The sequence below is a fragment of the Portunus trituberculatus genome, chromosome 18, assembly GCF_017591435.1.
Source record: "Portunus trituberculatus isolate SZX2019 chromosome 18, ASM1759143v1, whole genome shotgun sequence".
Taxonomy (NCBI): Eukaryota; Metazoa; Arthropoda; class Malacostraca; order Decapoda; family Portunidae; genus Portunus; species Portunus trituberculatus.
The window spans coordinates 1,757,501-1,780,733 of record NC_059272.1 but is presented as its reverse complement, the minus strand read 5'-3'; the positions used below and the strand labels follow the sequence as shown (position 1 = coordinate 1,780,733).

General features: G+C 41.5%; 2 protein-coding genes across 3 annotated transcripts in view; both read left to right on the top strand.

Moving 5' to 3' along the window:
• The first annotated feature begins 3,980 nt into the window (after positions 1-3,980).
• Positions 3,981-10,430, top strand: LOC123505662. Of its 2 annotated transcripts, none has more exons than XM_045257285.1 (7): positions 3,981-4,462; positions 5,871-5,918; positions 6,486-6,727; positions 7,669-7,786; positions 8,548-8,624; positions 9,289-9,438; positions 9,647-10,430. In XM_045257285.1, exons 1-7 carry the CDS (start codon positions 4,427-4,429, stop codon positions 9,894-9,896), a joined length of 921 nt encoding a protein of 306 aa, XP_045113220.1. In that variant the 5' UTR covers positions 3,981-4,426; the 3' UTR covers positions 9,897-10,430. The 2 variants fall into 2 exon arrangements, with proteins under 2 accessions (XP_045113220.1, XP_045113219.1); XM_045257284.1 differs by having other exon boundaries at positions 7,666-7,786; positions 9,647-10,429.
• Positions 10,431-12,099: 1,669 nt separating this feature from the next.
• Positions 12,100-23,233, top strand: part of LOC123505520 (ubiquitin carboxyl-terminal hydrolase isozyme L5-like) — a 15,372-nt gene continuing 4,238 nt past the window's right edge. Inside the window, exons 1-6 of the mRNA XM_045256909.1 lie at positions 12,100-12,254; positions 18,339-18,402; positions 18,765-18,870; positions 19,056-19,243; positions 19,691-19,888; positions 20,526-20,625. Coding sequence (XP_045112844.1) covers positions 12,176-12,254; positions 18,339-18,402; positions 18,765-18,870; positions 19,056-19,243; positions 19,691-19,888; positions 20,526-20,625 — 735 coding nt within the window. The 5' untranslated portion in view covers positions 12,100-12,175. The remainder of the gene's footprint in view (positions 12,255-18,338; positions 18,403-18,764; positions 18,871-19,055; positions 19,244-19,690; positions 19,889-20,525; positions 20,626-23,233) is intronic.

Genomic DNA, 23,233 nt, shown 5'->3' with positions numbered 1-23,233 from the left:
TGTGAATATAGAGAACTGAAAAACAAACCAATGATATTAATACTATTATACCTTCACTCATACTGGCAACTCCTCCTCCTCCTCCTCCTCCTCCTCCTCCTCTTGCGTCCATCATCCATTACCAACAACCGTAGATGTAATAAAATGCAGAGACAGTAGTAGTAATTGTTATGATAGTAGAAGTAGTAGTAGTAGTAGTAGTAGCAGCAGCAACAGTCATGACAAACAAAACATGCGCACTTTCTCCATGCAAACGCGAGGCAAAAAGGGAGAAAACTGCTGATATTTATGTTTATTTTTAGTTAGCACACGTGGCGTTACTGATTTGCGGTTAACATGAGGTGGTGGTCCTGTCCGTCCTGTTTTCACTGCAGGCACGAGAGAGAGAGAGAGAGAGAGAGAGAGAGAGAGAGAGAGAGAGAGAGAGAGAGAGAGAGGGGGGATGTACTAGGATGGACGCGTTTGTCAAGGGAGGCGGGAGGAGGAGGAGGAGGAGGAGGAGGAGAGGGAGTTATCGAATGTCACAGCTCGCCTCCCTCTCTGAACTTTTAATTTACCGCTTCACAGCCTCCTCAATTCCTCCTCCTCTATCTTTATTTTATTCATCACATATGTAACTTTCTCGCCTGGTCTTTCGTTCTTTCTCTCTCTTTGTTTCCCTTTGTTATCTACCTAGCTAAACTTCATTAATCTATCCTGTTTCTCTTTTCTCTTTTTTTTTATTTTATTTCTGCATGAGTTCCTTTCCTCCTAAAATCCGGGTTCGTTTCTTCTCTCTCTCTCTCTCTCTCTCTCTCTCTCTCTCTCTCTCTCTCTCTCTCTCTCTCAAAATAGTCTTTCATAAACCTTTTCATGAATTTTGACTCGATTTTCATTTTCTTTTTTCAGAGCTTCCCAATTTTCCTCATGTATTTACTATTTCAACACCTTATTCGTTATGTGTTATCGTAGGGGGGGAGAGAGAAAGGGGACGGTCTATATAGAGTTAGGAGAACCAGATTATGAGAGTGTATAGCCTACTCTCTCTGCTCTCTGCTATACTTTGTTGCTTCGTTCCTGCAATGGAGCTGTCAACACAACGTAATTAGTTATATGTTCTCCTCTCTGCCTCACACATCAGCGGAAGGTTAAATGAAAGGAATTCCTCTTGATAATAAACCACATCTATTTCTATTATTTTATTTTCTCAGGGTGCCTCTTTACCCTAATTTTTTATTTTTTTTTTTTCCAGGGTGTTTTTTATATTTCTCTCTCTCTCTCTCTCTCTCTCTCTCTCTCTCTCTCTCTCTCTCTCTCTCTCTCTCTCTCTCTCTCTGTGTGTGTGTGTGTGTGTTTTAAGCCAACACAATATCCACGTTTACTACTTTTACTACTACTACTACTACTACTACTACTACTACTACTACTACTACTACTACTACTACTACTACTACTACTACTGCTGCTACTACTACTACTAATACTAATACTAATGCTAGTACTACTGTTGCTACTACTACTACTACTTCTACTACTACTACTACTACTACTACTACTACTACTACTACTACTACTACTACTACTACTACTACTACTACTACTACTACTACTACTACTACTACTACTACTACTACTACTACTACTACTACTACTACTACTACTACTACTACTACTACTACTACTACTATATACTTCTTAAATGTTTTCAAACTGACTATGCTATAGAGGGTGGGTATGTTGACTAACAGATGAATGGATAGATAGACAGACATAGATAGATAGATAAGCCAAGATAAGTAGATATGAAGACAGATATGTATAGATGGATAAATATATAAAGATAGACAGATAGATCGATGCGTAGACAGACAAGACTATACATAGATAAGCAGACATGAATAAACTAATTGACAGACAGACAGACACATAGACAGACAGGAACAGACAGACAGATAAACCATAAAAGCTTGAACTGTCGCGTGCGAAAGAAGAAAAAAAAAAAAAAACTCAGAAAAGTAGAAAGATACCCAAAAATCAATCAACAAATAGATAAAACTACCACATCTTTGACACGAAGAGAAAACGGAACCAAAGAAAGACACTTGACTTCACACAAAGGCGCGAACCACGAGCACACAACAACCTAACCAGTGGAGGGTGGCGAGAGCACGTGGCGACCGATTGACTGACTGACTGACTGACTGCCTGCCTGCCTGACGTGACCCTCCGCCACTGCACCTGCTGTTGTCTGGCGGTGCGTAGCGGCGAGCTGGTAGGAAATATAAGTACATAACCTTTACCTTCAGCTAGATTCAAGGATGAGGAACTTACCTGAACGTGTAGCTAAGGTAGGAGAGGAAAAGGAAAGACTAGAATGACGAGAGAGAGAGAGAGAGAGAGAGAGAGAGAGAGAGTCGTTCGTTCATTCATTCACTGTAATCTTCAATATCCATAAGTTACCGTGTTTGTAATGATGTGTGTAATGATAAGGCTATTAGTCACACACACACACACACACACACACACACACACACACACACACACACACACACACCGCGTAGTGTAGTGGTTAGCACGCTCGACTCACAATCGAGAGGGTCCGGGTTCGAGTCCCGGAGGCGGCGAGGCAAATGGGCAAGCCTCTTAATGTGTGGCCCCTGTTCACCTAGCAGTAAATAGGTAAGGGATGTAACTCGCTTTCCCGGTGTGTGGAGTGTGTTGTGGTCTTAGTCCTACCCGAAGATCGGTCTATGAGCTCTGAGCTCGCTCCGTAATGGGGAAGACTGGCTGGGTGACCAGCAGGCGACCGGGGTGAATTGCACGGCTCATAACGCTAATTCGCCTCGGTTCTTCCGGAAACTGTTAAACTTTCCCCTCGTCGTGACCAAGAAGGGAGGAGGAGGAGGAGGAGGAGGAGGAGGAGAAGGAGGAGGAAGTAGTGGAGGAAGAGGATGAGAAGAAAAGGAAGATGAAGAGTAGGAGGAAAGCAAGATGTGAAACAGGGAAGCAGGAACGAAGAGGAGAGAAAAGGATGTGATGACATAATCGAGGAGAGGAAAGACGAGAGAAACAAAGAAGGATGTGTAGGATAAACCTGAAGGATTGATAGGGGGAAGGAAAGGATGTGATAATAATATGGAAGAAGAGGAGGAGCAAGATGGGGTAGAGGAAAGTAAAGAGATAGTAGAATGGAGGAAACAGAGATAGAACAGTGAGAAAAGAGAGGAGAAAAGTGAAACAGGAGGAAGAAGAGAAGAGAGGATGAGGAATGGTGATGATAATAAAGAATGAAGAGAGAGGGAAATAAAGAGAATTGATTATTACTCCTTCCATCTCTCCCTCACCACTTTTAATCTCTTCAATCTCTTCATTCTTCATTTTCTTTTCTTTCTTTCCCTTTTCATTCGAACTAACAATTTTTAATCATCTCTTCCCATTCCCTTCACAATTCCTATATATACATTCCCTCGTTCTCTCTCGACTCTCTCACACAATACATCTCTTCTTTTCCATCCTTCCTTCCTTCCTTTCCTTCCTTCCTTCCCTCACTTTATTTCCCTTTCATTCTCCTACCTTATATATCTCTTTGCAATTCCTCTACATCCCTCCTCGTCTCTAATTTCTCACTACATTAACATTTATCTCATCCATTCCTCCTCTCTTGGTTCCTCTCACGGCACTTTCCCTCCACTGTGACCCTCGCTTAGGAGAAATCTCGAAAACTCACTCATTCAGACATCAGGCAGGCAGTAGGGGCGGCCCTTCCTCGCGACACTGAACGAGACTGCGCCTGCGTGGAATTGTCTGACGGAGGTAACCGCTCATTTGTTCCGTACTGCTGCTGGGGAGGAGGGAGAGGGTGGGGTGGAGGAAGGGAAGAGAGAGAGAGGGGTAGGTTACGGAGGGAAGGAGGGGCAAGTGCAAAAGGTATATCAAGGTGTGATGCGTCCAGGTGAGGGTAGATTGTCTTGAGCTCTCGTGGGAAGCGTAGAGAGAGAGAGAGAGAGAGAGAGAGAGAGAGAGAGAGAGAGAGAGAGAGAGAGAGAGAGGCATTCACCATTCACATTCACAAGTCTAATAAGGTTGTCCAACAGTGCTAATACATTGAATAACGTGTGCGGTGCCTCGTCTTAATTTAATTGCCGTCCCGTGTTGAAACTGCTGGCAGGTTGAGAGAGAGAGAGAGAGAGAGAGAGTAACGTTTGTGGAAGATTAAATGGCCTGTTTGTGTAGATGAAGTTAGATAAACGATCTCAGAGTAATAGGATTAGAAGGGTATGTGGTGTGTGAAGGTGGTGGTGTAAGAGAAGAGGTACAGGGACAGTGTAGGCTAGAACAAGGTACAGTGTAGGGTAAGGTAGGGTAAGACAGGGAACAGGGCAAAGTAACCAGGGTAGGTGTATGCCAGCCTGTCTTCTCTCACACACACACGCATCCTTCCTCTGTGATGGCACTCATTCCTCGCCTGTCAGTCCTCCTCCTCGTAAGTAAACACACACACACACACACACACACACACACACACACACACACACACACACACACACACACACACACACACACACACACCGTAGTTCAGTAACATCCAAGCAAATTGTGTGTATAGATAGTACTCGTACGTGCTTGTCCCATTAACCTCTTCAGCACCATGACACGTTTTCATATTCATTCTGCTTACTATTTGGTGATTTGATACAGCTTCAGATATTTATGTTAGGGGTTAGAATAGTGGAGATTCTGCATTAATCTTCTGACATCCATAGATCTTTCCTAATGTCAATAAAATGTTCTAATCGTACACAAATCTCAAAGTAAAAAAATGTGTCCCATGCAGTATTGAAGGGGTTAACCTCTTTAGCATCTTAACGCCTTTTCATATTCATTCTGGTTACTATTTAGTGGTTCTATACAGCTTCAGAAACTTATGTGAGGATTAAGATAGTGAAGACTCAAGCCATTAATCTTCTGACCTCCATAGACTCATCTTAAATAAAATGGTCCAATCATAGTCTATCCAAATTTCATGGTAAAAATGGCGTTCCAGTACTGAATGGGTTAGACAAGCCAATGTATTCCTTATCCATTACGAGGAAAGGTTGTTCATATTGTGTGCTTTAGGATCCGAGGGATCTCCAAGCGCACGGGTTCGAATCCTGTCCACGGTCCGAGTGTAGGTTGGGCTTCCTCACTCGGGGCAACGGTTTCCTAGCGGGTGGGCTTTGAGATAGGAGGTACCACAAAGAATATCCCCTTTAGCCCATAAATTCCCGTGAAAAGCCCACATGGTATAAATAAAAAAAAAAAAAGATGGAGTGAAATATTTTGGGTTATTTATAAAGTTAACATTGGAAGGAGTAAGGAAGCATGTAGACAGACAGGCAAATAAGTAATCGGATAGATAGGAAGGGCGTAGACTCGTACCTTCATTCATCTATCTATTTATCTTATTTTCTACGTATCACTTCATCTACAGAATATTACAGCCCGTGACTTATTGATACCTAGACAGACCTCGTACGTGTTTGAGGTAGGTTGGGTCTATGGAGGTCAAACGATTAATGGCCAGAGTCTTCACTATTCTAATCCCAACATATATTTCTGAAGCTGTATAAAATCACCAAAATAGCAAGCAGAATGAATAAAAAGCCCATCCTGGTACTGAAGAAATTAAACAGTATACTAATTCACGTCATCTTATTTATTCATTCATTCATCTATTCATCTATTCATTCATCTTATTTCCTATAGTATTATTCAGTCTACAGAATATCATAGCCTGCAACTCACTAATGCCCAGCCAAACCGTATAATGCTTTCCTTTCAGATCTGTTTGTCTTTTTTCCTAACCGTGTTATTTATATGTGTGTGTTACCTTTGCTTCTTTTCCCCAGGTGTATATCGCCCTGCCTGGAGCCGCCTTCTTCAAAACTGGCATCAAGGTGTGTGTGTGTGTGTGTGTGTATGTGTGGGTGTGGGTGTGTATTTACCTAGTCGTATTTACCTAGTTGCAGTTTTACAGGGCCTGGGCTTTATGTTCGTGTGGCCCCGTCTCCATATCTACACTTATCCAATCTTACTTTAAAACTATGCACACTCGTTGCAGACACCACTTCTTCATACAAACTGTTCCACGTCTCAACTAATCTTTGTCTTCTCTTTTCACTCTTAATCGGTTCCATGTCTTCTCTTTTCACCTTTAATCGGATCCAAGTCTTTTTCTTACTCTTAATCGGTTCCAGGTCTTCTGTTCTTACTGTGCTATACTTTTAACCGGTTCCAGGTCTTGTTCTTATTCTTAATCAGTTACAGGTCTCCTCTTTTCACTCTTAATCGGTTCCAAGTCTTTTTCTTACTCTTAATTGGTTCCATATCTTGTTCTTACTCTTAATCGGTTCCAGGTCTTCTCTTTTCACTTTTAATCGGTTCCAAGTCTTTTTCTTACTCTTAATCGGTTCCATGTCTTGTTCTTACTCTTAATCGGTTACTGTGCTCTACTTTTCTCTCAGGTTGGGATTAACTTGGGTTCCAGCAGCTTGCCCCCCGCCTCTCACCACCTTCACTACTGCACCGCCAAGAAGGAACAACTCCTCAAGAACCTATACGTGGACTACTTCCAGTCTGCGGGGCCGTGCGTGGCTCCAGACGGGGCTAAACTGTACCCCTTCAAGAGCACGCATCGGGGAGGCTCTGAGGGGCCGACTGTGTGTGCCAAACTGCCGCGCCTTTGTGAGCTGCTGGGGAAGTCAAGGTGAGTGTTCCTCGTGACCTTTTCCAGGGTGTTTTTTGTGTTAGTTTAGTGTTACGTGTGTTTATGTCTTCTGGCTGCTACACACACACACACACACACACACACACACACACACACACAGGAAAGGCAAAGAGGGCACTGTAAAGGTACGGAGATAAACTACAGGGTTGTTGTTGTTTTTTTATTATTATTTTATTTGTCAGGGAAAGGAAACAAACTTTTCTTTTTATATATGAGGGAAGAGAGAGGAGGCGAAGAAAGAACAAGGTGGAGCTGGATAGACGAGAGAGAGAGAGAGAGAGAGAGAGAGAGAGAGAGAGAGAGAGAGAGAGAGAGAGAGAGAGAGAGAGAGAGAGAGAGAGAGATTTACATGCAGGGAAAGAGAAAAACAAACAAGCATTTCTTTTTCTTTTTTTTTTTTTTTTTTTTTTTTACAAGGGATTAGAAAGGAGACAAATAGAGAATTAAGAGAGTTGAGGTAGGAAAAACGACCGGAACAAACAGATTCACACAAGGAAAACAAAACACAATTCTTCTTTACTAGGGAATAGATGAGACGAAGAGAGTATGTACAAAATAGCGATGGAGACACGAACGAAGGAGATTTACACAAGAGAAACGAAAGATTACAGTCACATTTTAACAATTTCAGTACCATGAAGCGTTTCCATATTCATTCTGGTGACTATCTGATGATTTTATACAGCTTCAGAAACTCATGTGGGGAATTAGAATAGTGAAAACTGTGGCCATTAATCTTCTGACCTCCATAGACCCTTCCTAATGTTAATAAAATGGTCTAACCGTACACAAATCTCAATGTAAAAATATGTCCCAGTGTTGAAGGGGTTAAGCATCTTCACTTCATAGTATACCCTTCTCTCTCTCTCTCTCTCTCTCTCTCTCTCTCTCTCTCTCTCTCTCTCTCTCTCGTGCAGCAGCTACAGAGGACGGAGCATCCTGGAGGCGGGACAGACCATGATGAAGACTTTGAGAACCAACATGAGGAGTCTTTACCAAATGCTGACAGGAAAAGACTCACCCACAGCCTCCCACTCGGTCTGTCCTGCGTGTGTGTGTGTGTGTGTGTGTGTGTGTGTGTGATTTGTTAGTGATTTATCTGTTTCTAGTCTATGGCAACAAAATCGCTGCATAAAAGGGCATATCTTTAAAAGTTCCCTAAAAGTACGTAAGCAAAATTATGAGGAGGGAGAAATGTCTTAATGATTAAAAAACTTCCCTCTTGTTTTATTGCTTTATTTCGACGTTCACTTTTCATTAGTAGCTGAGGATTTTTGTGACTGTTTTCTTTTGCCATTTATATTTCTAGTTAGACCTTTTCTTTAGTAGTAGTAGTAGTAGTAGTAGTAGTAGTAGTAGTAGTAGTAGTAGTAGTGACAGATTAACCAGCATTCTATATTATCAACCATCAAAACACTCGTAAGAATACTGCTAATCTCTGTGGCTTTGGAAAATAGTCGTGGTGAGAGAGAAGAGACAGTAGTAGTAGTAGTAGTAGTAGTAGTAGTAGTAGTAGTAGTAGTAGTAGTAGTAGTAGCGGTAAAAGGAGAATACGTTTTCAAATAATCTTTTTTTTAATAATGTGACATGTACACACAACGATTATTACCTCCACATATTTCTAGGATTTTGAATTATCTATAGTAAAGTTTTATGTAAATATCTAACCTACACAGTGTACTCGTTACGTTGATGAACTAATGACTGTGCTGATAATTAGATAACTTTTGTGTGTGTGTGTGTGTGTGTGTGTGTGTGTGTGTGTGTGTGTCATGGTCCTCGTCTCTCTCTCTTTGCAGGACCCTCGCAGTGGTATCCTTCATTCATCCTACTCCGACTACGCTCCTTACTCACACACATCCTGCGACCACGGCGGGTGAGTCTCTCTCTCTCTCTCTCTCTCTCTCTCTCTCTCTCTCTCTCTCTCTCTCTCTCTCTTCTTCTTCTTCTTCTTCTTCATCTTCTTCCTGGTATGCTTGTTGTTGTTGTTGTTGTTGTTGCTGTTGTATTATTTCTTTGTTTCTTTTTCTTTTTTCTTTCTTTCTTTCGATACCTTAAATTTTCAGTCAGTGCTGTCTTTCTTTTAGTGTTTAGCTTCTATTAGACGTGTCACTCAATTCAATGCAAAACATTTAGAGATGTCTTGTACGTATGTAATTTCCTCTATACACAAGAATTAAGAGTTACCATTGTTTCTTTTTTTATTTATTTATTTATTTATTTTCCTCTCTTCCTCTTTCTCGTATTATTTATCGTTTCCTTTCGCTGTTTCTCTTCCATTAAGCAAAAAAAAAAAAAAATTGATATCTTTTACTGTAAATATGTTATCGTCCATACACAAACATTTAAGAGTTATAATTTTTTTTTTTCCTATTTTTCCTTCGAGTTTCTTTCGAGTCTTTTCCCTGTTGCTCTCTCGCTACGCAAAACAATCGTACAGCTTTTGTTAATCTTTGTTCAAAAAAGTGTTAAAGAGAGTACAGTTTTTAATGTACCGCGCCTTGTTTTACCGTTCCATGGCTGTCTGTGCGTGGTGGCAGGTGTGATAGCGGCGGGGGCGTGGCAGTGTGTGAGACCGTAGAGGACCTAGTGTTCCCCATGGTAGGTCGCTCAGCCCTCACCAATGCCACTGTCACCGTGCTGCAGGCCTTCCCCGACCTGGTCCAGCCCGTGTTCTTCAGGCGCTGCAGGTGTGTGTGTGTGTGTGTGTGTGTGTGTGTGTGTGTGTGTGTGTGTGTGTGTGTGTGGACTTTGTAATGGGGACTTTTTGGTTTCCTTATGTTGGACTTTTGATATAATGGGAGAAGTGGTTTCATGGGCGGGGAGACGGACTTTTATTATAATAGAGACGATTGGTTGGGTAGGTAAGTACAATGCGTTGTCTTTCCCCTCCCTCAGGAACCGGCAGGCACAAGTGGTGTACGGGGAGTGCCAGCAGCAATACCTCCCCGTCAGCCTGCTGGTGGCGCCACCCTACCCCGGGGCGGTGCTGGCTCACGACTTTGTGCTGGTGGAGTCTGGGTGTCACGTAGCAGCGCACGTGGCGCAGCACTACGGTGAGACACAGCCGCGGCAATCTCTGCGAGACACACCGCAGGAGGACCTGGGCACCGTCTCCATCAGAGAAAGTGATCGCAGGCTGTTCTGAAACCAAGGACTACCTGACGACAGTTGCACGGCAAGTGTTTGTCTCCGAGACGAGTCCGATGACAGGTGGTGGTGGACTTACGGACTGGTGGTGGTGGGAAAAGGTATCAAGGGGGTTTGCAGTGGAGGTCAGCACGGCCACGGCTCACTCTGCCACAAACACCCGTAGACAAAGGTAATACCGTAATACACTTCACTATTTCAGCGTGCCCGCTGGTGAAGTGGGCCGGGCCAGCCATGGCGTGTGTGGCAGCGGTACTTGATGTCTTGCTGAGGACTTCACGCCATAATGAGGTGTAGGCTCCCACCATAGTTTCCTTCAAACTTCAAGGAATATGAAAATATCCAAGTTTATGGTATTTGTGCATATTAACAACGTAGTGGTTGAGGCCTGAGGTATCCAAGATTAGTAGCTGACTACCATACATTTCAGCGGTGGACAAACGGTGTTTTTTGCAGATATCTCCTAAACGAATCGTTGGATGAGTATGATATTTCAACACACTACCTTGAACGTCAGTTCGTAATTTATGGTTAACATACCACAGTGCTATATGTGTTATGTGAGGAGTTTACTCGTGAAAAATAACACAAAGCCGACGAGTTATGTTGACGCATTCGAATGAAAGTGTGGCCCCCCCAACACCCACCCAAACCATTCCTAACCACTACTACGTCTGCCCCAAGATGTATTAGTCTAATACATCTTGGTCTCCTCCCCCGTCTCGGAAGTTCTCCCCCTCTTTATCCCTCCTCTCCTCTCCCTAGCTCCTCGCCTCCCTCACTCCTGTGTCCCTCCCTACTTCTCCCACCACTGTATTTATACATTATAATGTCCTGTAAGTGTGTATGTATAGATATGATTATTAACGAGTATGGTACAATTATTTTTCACGAGTAAACTCCTCACATAACACATATAGCACTGTGGTATGTTAACCATAAATCACGAACGTATGTTCAAGGTAGTGTTGAAATATCATACTCATCCAACGATTCGTTTAGGAGATATCTGCAAAAAACACCGTTTGTCCACCGCTGAAATGTATAGTAAGTAGCTACAATACGGTACAATAGTTATTATTAAACCGATCACCATTTCACGGCCGGAAGCTCCTCTGCTCGTTGTTAAGGTTAGTGGATCCCTGCCCATGTATACATTTATAATCTTGTGTGTGTTTTAGATCAATCATTCTTCATTTCACTACTGGTTAGATGACAAGTTATCCCTACAATTACCGAAAAAAAAAAGATAATAAATGGAACAGAGCAGTATTTGTGCCTCCTGGCCAGGGATGTCTGTGTACAAGCTATAGACACTGTGCAGTTGAAGTTGACGGAATGAACCCATCAGTGATAGCAGCGTATGAAGGGAAGCTTGAAACTTGATTGATTGATTGATACATTTATTGTTGAATTAATAAATAATTACAACAAAGGAGGAGGATGGGCCTTGCCACCCACCCCCTGGGCAAAGACTTAAGGTTAAAGTATCACAAAAATAATTCTGGACAGTATACGCAACAAGAATTTGAATTTACTGTTACGTGTTGCAAAGGGATCACTACTCTAGATGTTTAGGAGAATGCCACAATTTCGTAGCCATAGAGGAGTGAGGTGGTCTTTGTTGAACAGTGTATTGATTGGTGATAATCATGATGGTCAGTCATGAGGATGATTAAGGAAGCTGCAAAGTTCCTGAGTAAAGATCGTCCATAATGAGGCTCTTTTTCGAAGCTCATTGACTTCACTGTAAATATGACAGGCATTTTGAGTTGTCCTCATGTGATAATTTTAAGAGTGTGTATACAGTGTTTATCTAGTTTTTGTACACAACTCAAACTAATACTGACTTATGTAAGCATGATTTAGTATGAGAACAAACGATAAATGTGTTTCATGAAGCAATAAATATGTTTCTGACCATGGCCCAGTTACAAACCAATTCAAGGAAACAATTCATGTACTACAAATTTTACACACTGAAAATCACAAGCAATATAGAGTTTATAGCAAATGATAAACAAAATGGTGATTGGCATGGAATGGTGAACATACCTACTTTTCCTCAACAACTCAAGGATAAGCCAGCATAAGATAATAATCCATACCTTAAAAATATACACATACAAAATAACAAGCATAATGAAGTCTGTAGCTCGAAATAAATAAAATAGGTGTTAGCGTGGCGAGGTGACCGTCCCTGTGGTGAGATTGGTGAGTGTGGCGGTAACACTCACCAGTCACAGCCAGCCACTCACCACACAGCAGCCCGTCATCATGGTGGTGTCGGACGCGGGGAACTGGTGCCTCATCGAGAGTGACCCGGGCGTGTTCACTGACCTCATACAGAAATTTGGTGAGTGAGTGAGTGTGTGAGGCGTGGATGGGTGGGGGGCGCTGGGGGAAGTAGGAGTCAATGCGTGTGTGTTGGGAAGGCGTGTGACTGATGGGGGTTGTTATGAGGGCGATTTAAATTCCCCCCACCGGTGTCTCGTGGCGCTGGCATGTTATTGGTGCACTGGTGGTTGCCCTCGTGCCAGTGTGTGGGGGGTGGGGGAGGTGCAGCTGTGATGGAGGTAGTCTTTGGGGGCAAGGACGGGAACAGGCCGAAGGTTGGCTGGCTGTCTGTCTTAATGGCCTGTTGGTTGACTGTGTCTGTCAGGTTGGTTGGCTGGCTATCTGACTGGCTGGTTGGTGGACTGTCTTAATGGCTGGTTGGCTGGCTAGCTGGCTATCTGACAGGCTGGTTGACTGTCTTAATGGTTGGCTTGCTGGCTGTCTATCTGTCTGTCAGGTTGACTGGCTGTAATTTGTAATGTTAATTTCCCCCACCAGCGTGTTATGAATTACACCTTCACATCAGGACAGCCGCTATTCCATTATGTTAATCCCAACATAGTTTCTTCTGCTAAGATATTTGCAGCACTGCTGCTGACCTAAAGTTACACATTAGTACTGGGGCTGTTCTGATGATGCAGTGACAAATTGCCAATGGGATGTAGATACTCTTCCCTGGGTATCCGAGTCTTGGGGACTGTCACTAAATCCGCCCAGGTGTGTTGCCTAAAGATTTACTTGGAATAATGCTTTTTTGGTCGTTTGTTATTGCTTGCAGGGCAACTCGACCCATTGCCACCTTAGACCATTGTGTGTACCACCGTGGACCACTTTGTGTACCAGTAGTTATTATCATTATTCTTTTTCTGTTTACTGAAAGAAAACATGATCAACAAGAACAAAATGTATATTTATTATTTCATGTAACAAGTTAAAAAATATGAAACATTAAAACAAGTTACCAAATGTATATTTATAACTTTATATGAGAAAAAATAATGTGAAACAATGATTTTAAAGCTTAAAATATTCATAGCTTACATTGAATAAAAATAAATAAAACCAAAAAACAAAAGAATCACTGTCAAACATACACACAGATGTAATGTGATACAGCTTGTAATAGAAATTTTTTTGCTGATCTGTCACCGACATTGTACTCCTCCCAGAGGCTTGCTAATTGTCCATGTTGTTTGATATATTTTGCTCTTTGTTTGTGTAATACTTGGGGTATGGCTTATTTGGACCGTGGCTGATTCGGACCAGGCTGATTTGGAACTTTTTCTGGCTCTTTCGGACCTGTATTAAGACTGATTCGGCCCTTCATGGTTGGTTAATTTGGACCTTATATAAACACCTGTTACTGAGCGTATATTTAATGTAAAATTAAAGCAAAAGTTACCAGTGTTAGCATGTGAAGCCATAGGGTTAACGTCCTCTGACGTACTCTCCATAATTGGAATGGGCAGGCTATATGAAGAGTCAGACAGGAACTTGCATCGTTCACACGTAAACTCTGTGTGTTATCAGGCCTTTTTGCAATTTACTATATTTATATTTAGAAAGCCCTGTGTGAAGAGAGTCGGAATTAAACATCAAAAATGGGGGAAATTTATAAAAATATGCACCACTGTACGTGTGGACTTAACCACTAAACTTCTGATTACAAGGCGACTACACACGCAAGCCACTCGGCTGTGAAGGTTTGTGAATACTTATGTGTCTAACGCACAGAGTTATATGTATCTATAACTCTGTGGTCTAACAGCGGTTATTATGAATCACCCAAATTAACCAAACGTAACTCAAACCAACTCGTAAAGAAACATGTTTATGTTCTTTCAATGCTATTATAAACACATAAAAATGCTAAGAAAATTTAAAGTCCAGGAGTGGGATCAGAAAATCAGGAAAAAAAATCCTTGTAGTATAATTACCAGTGTGTCCACATCCTTGATGTTGCCAGCCACCCCAAGAATCGCAATCTTTGGCCTGGTGGTGGACAGCCACTACTCGGTCACAAGCCAAACACTTCACCCTGTCAGTCATCCTTGCATGGTGTGAGGTAAGGAACTAACAGGTTATGGGCCTCTTTATGTCAAAGGTAACTTTGTGTTTGTGTTCAAATCATTCAAAACAGCCTAGCAAATGGTCCGAATCAGCCTTACTAATTATCCGAATCAGCCTAAATACATGGTCCGAATCTGATCTGAATCAGCCGGCATTCGTAATACTTTACCATCTGAGAGGTAATACACTTGGATGGTGACAAGTTTGGCCTCGTCGTGAAGCAGCTTTATGAGGAGATAAAAGTTAAGTTGGCCTTTGCGCGCCTTGAGATTTATGCGGTGATGCCAACCTTTCACAACATTGTTGGTGCAGATGCTTCTCCTGAACACACACCATGACTTGGGAGGCCAGATATTGGAATAAATCCATGTTTCTAATGTAGTCAGTTCTAAAAGTAATTGACAGCCACCAGCTTTTCTGTATAACCTTAGAAACAGTTCTTCTATATGTTCTGCTGGTACATGTCATAGTGAAAGAACTTCTCTCAGGTGTCTGTGTATCCCAATATCATTTGTATAAGATACTTGAAGACCTACCTCTTGAATTTTCCTCCATACTGGTTGTCCCCAATGAAAACTACATCCTTGAGTATAAATGTTAGGCGGGACGGGACGTCAGGGATTACACGCCAGACACTCTCCTTAAAATCAATTGTAATCTCTTGCTCACTCAGTTCCTTACCTAAAAGTTCTTCAGTTTTTGAGAATACCTTTTTATAATCTTTCCATCTTTTCCCAGACATCAAGACAAAAAGCAGCAGTGCTTGTTTCATGTTATCACACTGGGCAAAGGCATGGATACTGAAAAGCCGAGTGGAAGGGTATTGCAGCCTTATATTTATAGCGATGTCAATTTAGCCTCTTTGTGGAAAAGGCTTTCTAGGAGGTAAAACTGTAGGTTTGATCTGCCAGCAGCACATTCAATGTTATTATTTGCAGGGGTGTGGAGTCGGATTTTCAAAAGTCCGACTCCAGTAAATTTAAATGTTGCAACTCCAACTCCAGTAAATTTAAATGTTCCGACTCCGACTCCAGGAAATTTGAAGGTTGCGACTCCGACTCCAGTGTTTTTTTTTTTTTTTTTTTTTTTTCCATGAGGGATGGTGGCCAAGGGAAAAGATTAAGCAAAAAGCCCGCTAGTTGCCACACCCAAAAAAGATGAAAGTTAAGAGAGTCAATACTTACATATTTTTTAGTCAATCCATAAAAGTGTACTTGACGATTATATAATTATCATAAAATTAATCAAAATTATCTTTATATGTAGTGCTTGATTGGACACATCCTCCACAAAGTCAATTTCTCCAAATTTGTAGGAATCTCCTATCAATGAAGTGGAATCTTTACTCGAAAATTTATCACGTAAAGGAGTCGGAGTCGCTCATATTTATACCGACTCCAGCCAAAAGTAGCCGACTCCTCGACTCCGACTCCAACTCCACACCCCTGATTATTTGTATACACCGACTGATTAAATATACTCCAACTAGAAGGTGGCCACGTGCAGCTGTGGATCCTTGTTCTTGGAATGTACTTTATTACAGTTTGCAACGGGACTGTTGTGGCTTTGTGAGACCAGCATTGAACATAAGAAGTAGGTATCTCTGGCAAAATGGCATGTGGATGAAATGACTGGATACTATCTACAGACTTAGGTGTGTGTTGATGATAAACTTAAATACCACTAACATGTATCCAATATAGTCCACAAGGCCGGCAGGGAGGCAACCAGTATTATAAGGTCTGCTGTAAATCAGGATGCTTCTTTAATGATTCCCATTTTTACTGCTCATGTACGTCCTTTGTTGGAATATACATCCTCCCTTTGGAATTTGGGTTATGTGCGGAATGTCTGACAGTTGGAGGCAGTTTAAAGATAGACAAGACAATTCGTGGGATGGAGGGCTTGGACTACTCCCAGCACCGAAAAAACTCTGAACTTGGATTAATTCGAGGGGAGATTACTCAGGCACAATATTATTAAATATTGGCAAATTTTTCCTGGTCATTTGTCAATTTCTGGAGATGATCTCTTTCCTTGTCCCTTGTGGAGTAGCACAAGGAATCATCATTTCAAAATTGCTCATTCTGGAACTCGGGTGGAGATTCAGAACAAGTTCTTCAGTGTGAGATAAGTTGAACTAAATGCATTGCCTGCCCTGCTTGTTCAGTGTGAAAGTATTGAAACATTTAAACATGGTCTTACCCTTCATCTTGGAGACTTGCTCTTTCACTCTGCCTGAGTAACAGTTTTTGTGGTTCCTCCAGACAGTTACATGTTACTGCATATGATGCACTTTGCAGCCAGTTCTTGTTAGCTTTTATTGTCTATGCAAATGTGTATGGGCTCGTGCATCAGCAGAGTGTGGCTTCCCGTTGCTATCCTCCTCCTATCACATCTGATGTGTGAGGATGGGTACCCATCCAGTTAAGAGTACAGTGGTGGTGGTGGTGGTCAGTGTAATTGCCTGTATGTGGCTGGCAGGAAGTTAGGCAGGGCAGTCTTTTTGTTTAATTTATACTTTCACAATGCTTTTTTTTTCTGGTGGATTTTGAACAGTTTAGAATAAATCTGCATTTCATTTACATCACAAATCAGTATTCTTTATTCCCTCTCCTCCCCTCCAAAAACACAATTTTATGATAAAACTTATCAGTATAAAACAGACCAAAAACTACCAAGAAATGGATTTGCTGTTTAACCTAACCTAATTATTAATATAACGAATCTAACCTAAGCTAACTGCCATGGCTAAGAAATGCATATGAAGTAACTACCTCATTGGTGATGTGGTTCTTCCTTGTCACTGGAGACGTCAGCGAGAGAGGCCAGCTGTTGGTGTGGACTGCCTGGTGGGGGATGGTGGACAGAGTTTGGCAGTCTAGACTGAGGAGTGGCGTAGCAGTGTGTTGTCTTCATACCGGACCAGATATTGATGCAGGAACTGGCTCCTTACACCCGGCCACCCCACCCACTCTTACATCTCTCCACAGACGTATAATGTTCTATGTATGAATTTCAGAGTCCATTGTGCCTACAAAGTTTTCAGAGTGCTTAGTTTTGTAGTGTGTGTGGTCCAGCTTTTCAGTGTTGTTGTAAGCCAGCCCCCCCCCAACCTCCAGCTATCACTAACTTTAATGGACCCATGGCGAATGTATTGTTGTGTGAGGTGTGTCTGTGTCCCACCACTCAGCCTCACCCACTTGGCCCAACAGCACAACAAATCTTTTCTTGGTGAGGTGCTCTGTCCACCCCAACAGTCAAACTTGTCTGACTACCTGGCCTCTCTCGTACTTTCGGCACATGATGACCATCTCGTCGGTCTCTGCTACCAATAGTCTCTTGTTAAGTAAACCAAAAGTACCGCACCTTGCTACAGAAAGAGCACTGGTCAACAAATGTCCGTGATGGTGTTTCTAAGCACTTCAACGTTGGTTTGTGGTTCCAGTGCCAACTCAAGCAGTGGCTGAGAAAAAGGGCCACTTAGCAAGCAGGTATACACATATTTTGGAGAAATGTTCCATTTGTGTTACTCGTACTACGATTAAAGAACCTGTACTTTTTAGTTTTGGTGATATAACTCCTTGTACACCTCCAAATGTTCTGCCGTTCTTCCTGAACTGGCATGGTTTGTGACACTTATGGCACATTACAGCATTAGGAAGAACACTGCTCATCTCAGAATTCTCAAAAGTTGATGAATACACCATAAATAATGAACACTGCAACCAGGACAAGGTGACATTTTCCAAAGACTGGCTCACAAGGCACTCACGGCCAGACCACCCGTGGCTTGTGTCTGTGTCCGGCATCAACAGAGTTAATTTTTTGCTAGATTTATTGATGTTCATAGGGGCCAATTATCTGACGTGACTGGTATCAGGGACAGCTTTTAAGACTTACAAGTGGATTTATGCACACACCAGGCTGCAGGTTTGGTGCCTGAAAACGTGGTGGTGAGGGCTGGTGGCAATGAAAATGTTTAGAAGTACTGTGTGACGGTAGTGTTATGTAGCTTTTCTTTGTGTTTCAGGTGTGAAGGGTGTGCAGGTGGAAGAGATATGGAGCTTAGATGAAGAGTCTTTTTCATCCCTGAAGTAAGTATGATCACCAGTATTGTCTCTTCTACATGGTGTGAGGAGCAAAGATCACTTGGTCTTGTGTGTCAGTGATATGTGCTTCAGTATTCACAGCCATTTAGTTATTACGGTCCTTATGGCTATACAAATACATCAATGTTATGATCTTCATATGCCCCATGCTCTATTTACGTAAGACTAGTAGTAAATCATCCTCTGGTAGAACTGGTAATTGGTCCTAGTCACACCCCACCCACCTTCTCTGCAATTGTTAACCAGTTCTATCATTGTATAATAATTAATATTAAGAGTGACAGACATTGTGGAGTATCTTGGTCTGGAGGCTTTGTGGAATGAGAAGGTTGTATTTTGTTTCACAGACCTGTCCACGGCCTCATCTTCCTGTTCAAATGGCAGCAGGAGGAGCAGCCATCAGGGTCCGTCGTTCAGGACAACCGGCTTGACAAAATATTTTTTGCCAAGCAGGTAGGGTGTCTGCCCGAGGGGTTACAAAGCTGTTTAGTTGTTTGTGTGTTTTCAGGAAATAAGAGGATCTGAAATACTTTTTGTTTAGTACAATGTTGATTTCAAAGAATAGCATTACGGGATATAGTGTATATGTGTAGTATAAGATTTCGGGAATTTTACAGTGATAAATATATTTGTTTCAGATGATAAACAATGCATGTGCCACCCAGGCCATCCTGTCAGTGCTGCTGAACACAAAGCACCAGGACATCCAGCTGGGCAGCACCCTCAGTGAGTTCAGGGAGTTCACACAGACCTTTGATGCCCATATGAAGGGACTTGCTCTGTCCAACTCGGACACCATTCGTAACGTTCACAACTCCTTTGCCAGGTGAGGTGGTGAAGCTCAACTTAGTTGAGTTGGACATTTTACTGTTTGTTTCATGTGATTACTCCTGTTAGTGTACTTGTATATCCTCTGAGCTAGGATTTTTTTCTTCTGTTTCCTTTGTTTTTTGTCACACTAAATGGATGCTTTACTCTAAGAATGGAGAGAACAGTGTTGAATATGAACTGGTTCATCTAAATGAAGGCCTTTCATTCCTCAACATGCACACCATTATAGCCAGCCTCTGTAGCCAGAGATTCCAGTCACTTCAAATGTCTTATCTTACCAATTAGTAATATGTTTGATTTAATTTTGTTCCTTATTTGTATTTAAAAATTTGTGGCCATGCTCTGGAAACTCTAAATACAGTATAATGGAAAAGAGCCAAACGGGTTTCATTATTGTCTGATTTTTATTCAGTAATGGTAATTAAGTGACAATCTTCCACAGGCAAACTTTATTTGAGTTTGACAAGCAACAACCCTCCGAGGATGAGGACGTGTTCCACTTTGTTGGGTACATTCCCATCGAGGGCCGCCTGTACGAGCTGGACGGCCTGAAGGACGGACCCATTGACCTGGGGCCCATCTCCCCTAACACTGACTGGCTGAGTGTGGTGCAGCCCGTCATCCAGCGCAGGATTCAGAAGTATTGATGAGGCCGTTTGTGTTGGTGTGATTGAGAGACTTGCTGCACCAGTGTTGTCTTGTTGTGTTGTTGTCTTCACTGTGCACTGCTGTTGCTGGAAAGCTTTGTGTGACTCAGGGAAGAGTAGTTGTGTTGGAGGGTTTCCTTTTAGTAATGGTGTAGAGACCTTGTGTTGTAAGTGTTGGTGAATGCTTTCGTGTACATCTGAAGTTAATTAGAAGAGCATAATGATTTAATTTCTAAAGAATCATTAATCAGGTTGTTAGTATGGTCAATAGGGAGATTCAAGAGAAGCTTAGACAGATAGAGATCTATGGATGGAATGCTAGGTGGAAATAGGCAGCTGTGTTTCATAGAGGGACTGCCACATGTAGGCCTGGTGGTTTCTTGCAGCTTCCCTTATTTTCCTATGTTCTTAAGAAACAAGATAGTTCAGTATGTAGTATGTTAAAGTTATTTTGGATTTTATGCTTGAAATAGAGCAGAATTTTTATATAAGCTGTTACTGAGTTAAAAGTTTTGCAGCATTGCACATCCAGGTGTTGCTTTTTTTATGGAACAAGTCATTATTGATGTGCTATTCTGTGTCTGGCATTACAGTCATGTGTGGGAGAAGTACATAATGTTGTGGTTACAGGTACAGTGAGGGTGAAATCCACTTTAACCTCATGGCCATTGTGAGCGATCGCAAGATGGTCATAGAAAAGAAGATTGCACAGCTCCAGAAGGAGATGGAAGTAAGTCTTCTTGTTTGAGTGATTGGAAGGAAGGAAGAGTGAACTGGTGAGGAATGAGCAAGGACTGTTGGTTAAAAGAATTTTTCTAGAGAATGGACGATGGGCCTGATGGATACAGATTCAACTTAATTTAAATATAGGTGCTAGAATATCTTATCAAATCAAGTATTTTGACCGAGTACAGCTACCACTATATTGTTCAGGGTGTGTGTAATTGTTCTCTGCTCATGATTAAGTTTTTATTCCTCAATTTTCTCCTCCCCTATAGAATAAGCAAATATCAAATAGTATTGATCTGCAGCAAAAGGGCACCTAAGAGATCATCTGATGGCAGATTACAAACAGTTTCAGTAAAGAGACTGACATTGCACTGGTCACTGCTGCTCTGCCTGTTTACTGATATGATGCGCCCCTGAACAAGACTGAGGCTGCACCTCTGCTCTGCCTCAAATTTGTATCCCCATCATTTGTTTCTTTTCAATAATATATGTACCACTTTAAATTTAGGTCTTACAGGTTACATAAATGAAGTAAAAATATAATATTAGAAAATATATAACATAATGATTATTGTAAGAGGAAAAAATACCTTTGATACAAATACAGGGGAGAGCAGGAAAGTGCAGCCTTTGTCTCACTGCAGGTGTGATGTCACAGCCCAGACACCAGCCACTCAATGCTGGCAATGGTGGTGGCAGCAAGTAGAATGTTAACATTTTCATTTAAACTGGATGTTATACACCATTAAATCTTGTCAGGTGTTTCCATTTATTGTATTGGAAAGAGGAATATTGAGGAAGAACTTATTTACAGACAGTATGCAAACAGGCCATTCTAGAGTCAACAAAGTGTGCAGATTGTAAGGACCAGACATCTGAACATGAGTGAGATTGATAATCTTGACAGAGTAGGAGTAACTTTCACCTTGGATCTTCAGAGGAGTGTCCCCCACGCCCACAGTCCTTGTTTCAGAGACTTGCATGACAGTGGTGGTGTGTCCAGCTTGACAGCTGGGCTGGAGGAATAGATGAACTATTGGTAAGCACAGTTCAGTCTGCTGATGCTCCTCAAGGGGACTGACTGAATTAATTTGTTTGTTATTTATGAATCAAACTGCACCAAACTTTTATGAGCTCTAGAGTTCCTTTAAGTGAAGTTATATGTACAAGTTAAATTAAATTTGAAGCAATTTTTTTCTTTTAAGAAAGACAAAGAATTAGGTTTAGATTTTTGCTTAGACAAGTTTTTCTTAGATTTTCTTGAAAACTTATTTCAAGGTACTTTGGTGGTTTTCTGAGAAAATTTTCCATATGTATTTTGATTTTTGGTTTCATTATTGAGAAAAATCTTTTTCCTTTGGATTTTTTTCTTAGGCTTGAGAAGAAAATAAACACTCAATCAAAATTATTGCATTATTTTTTAGATGGTTTAATTGCCTTTGTAATGACACCAGAATGACCAAAATTGGCCCCTAAATGACGGAGAGATGTGCCTCAATAGTGCAATAAGATAACCCGCTGCTCACACTCGGATGCTCACTCAAGGTCACTGGAGGCTGGAGACAGCTATAAAAAATATTCACTAGCCAGAGAAGTGAGGTATTGGCAAAAGCACATTTTATTAGGTGAGAGGAGAGAACAAGGCGAGGCTGCGTGTAGCCAGCCTCATGCACGTCAGTCAGTCTGTCCTTCCCCTCACCTCACCTCATACTGATTATATTTCTGCCTCTGTTGTCTAACTACTACTTCTGCTGCTCTACAGTTGTAGCCACTGCCTTCAGTATCACTTGTCTCCACTAGCAAGACAATGTTTTACTGAAAAGATTAAAAACTTTCAAGAGTTTATTTAGTTCAGTTCCAGTGGATCCTTGATGAACTGGTAACCAACTTGCATTTTCTCAAATCATGTAAAAATAGTGCCAGACATATTATTGCACTGTCAAGGTGTGTTTCTCTGCCATATATTGCCAGATTTTGATTACCCTGGTGTTATTTGAAAGGGAATTGAAATATCTAAAAGATTATATGAAAATTTTGATTGAATGTTCTCTGGCCTTAACCCTTAAGAGGTCAACCACGTACATGTACGTGGAGTCTTTGCTTACTATCTGTGGTCAATCACATACAAGTACGTTCGCCCCTTTCTCGGTTTCCATGCGTTTGAAATTCCCTCCAGCTTCAAGATTTATATTCTTTGAAGTGTCTAGCATATATCAGCACAGTTTCCCGTCATTCTGACATGGATTAGTCATCCCCCTCCCCCCACCCCTCCCTACCGCCTTAGCGTGACCCCAAAAAAACGGAGCGACATTTGGTATTACTGTCATGAATGTGATGTAGCTCTATGCATTGAGCCTTGTTTTGAAGAATATCACACCCTGCTGCAATACTAAAAAGCTTAGATACTGAAAGAAAAAATAATAAACAATATTTTGTGGTAAACTGAGCAAATTATTTTTTACATTATATTTACAGTATTTACAAATATTTTTTTGTATTTTTCATTTCATAAAACATGGGTTAATTTATGAATATGTAACCATTATACACATATCTCGTAGGAGAAAAATATCGATAAAACGATTAAAAAAGTCTCATTCAGAAGTTGT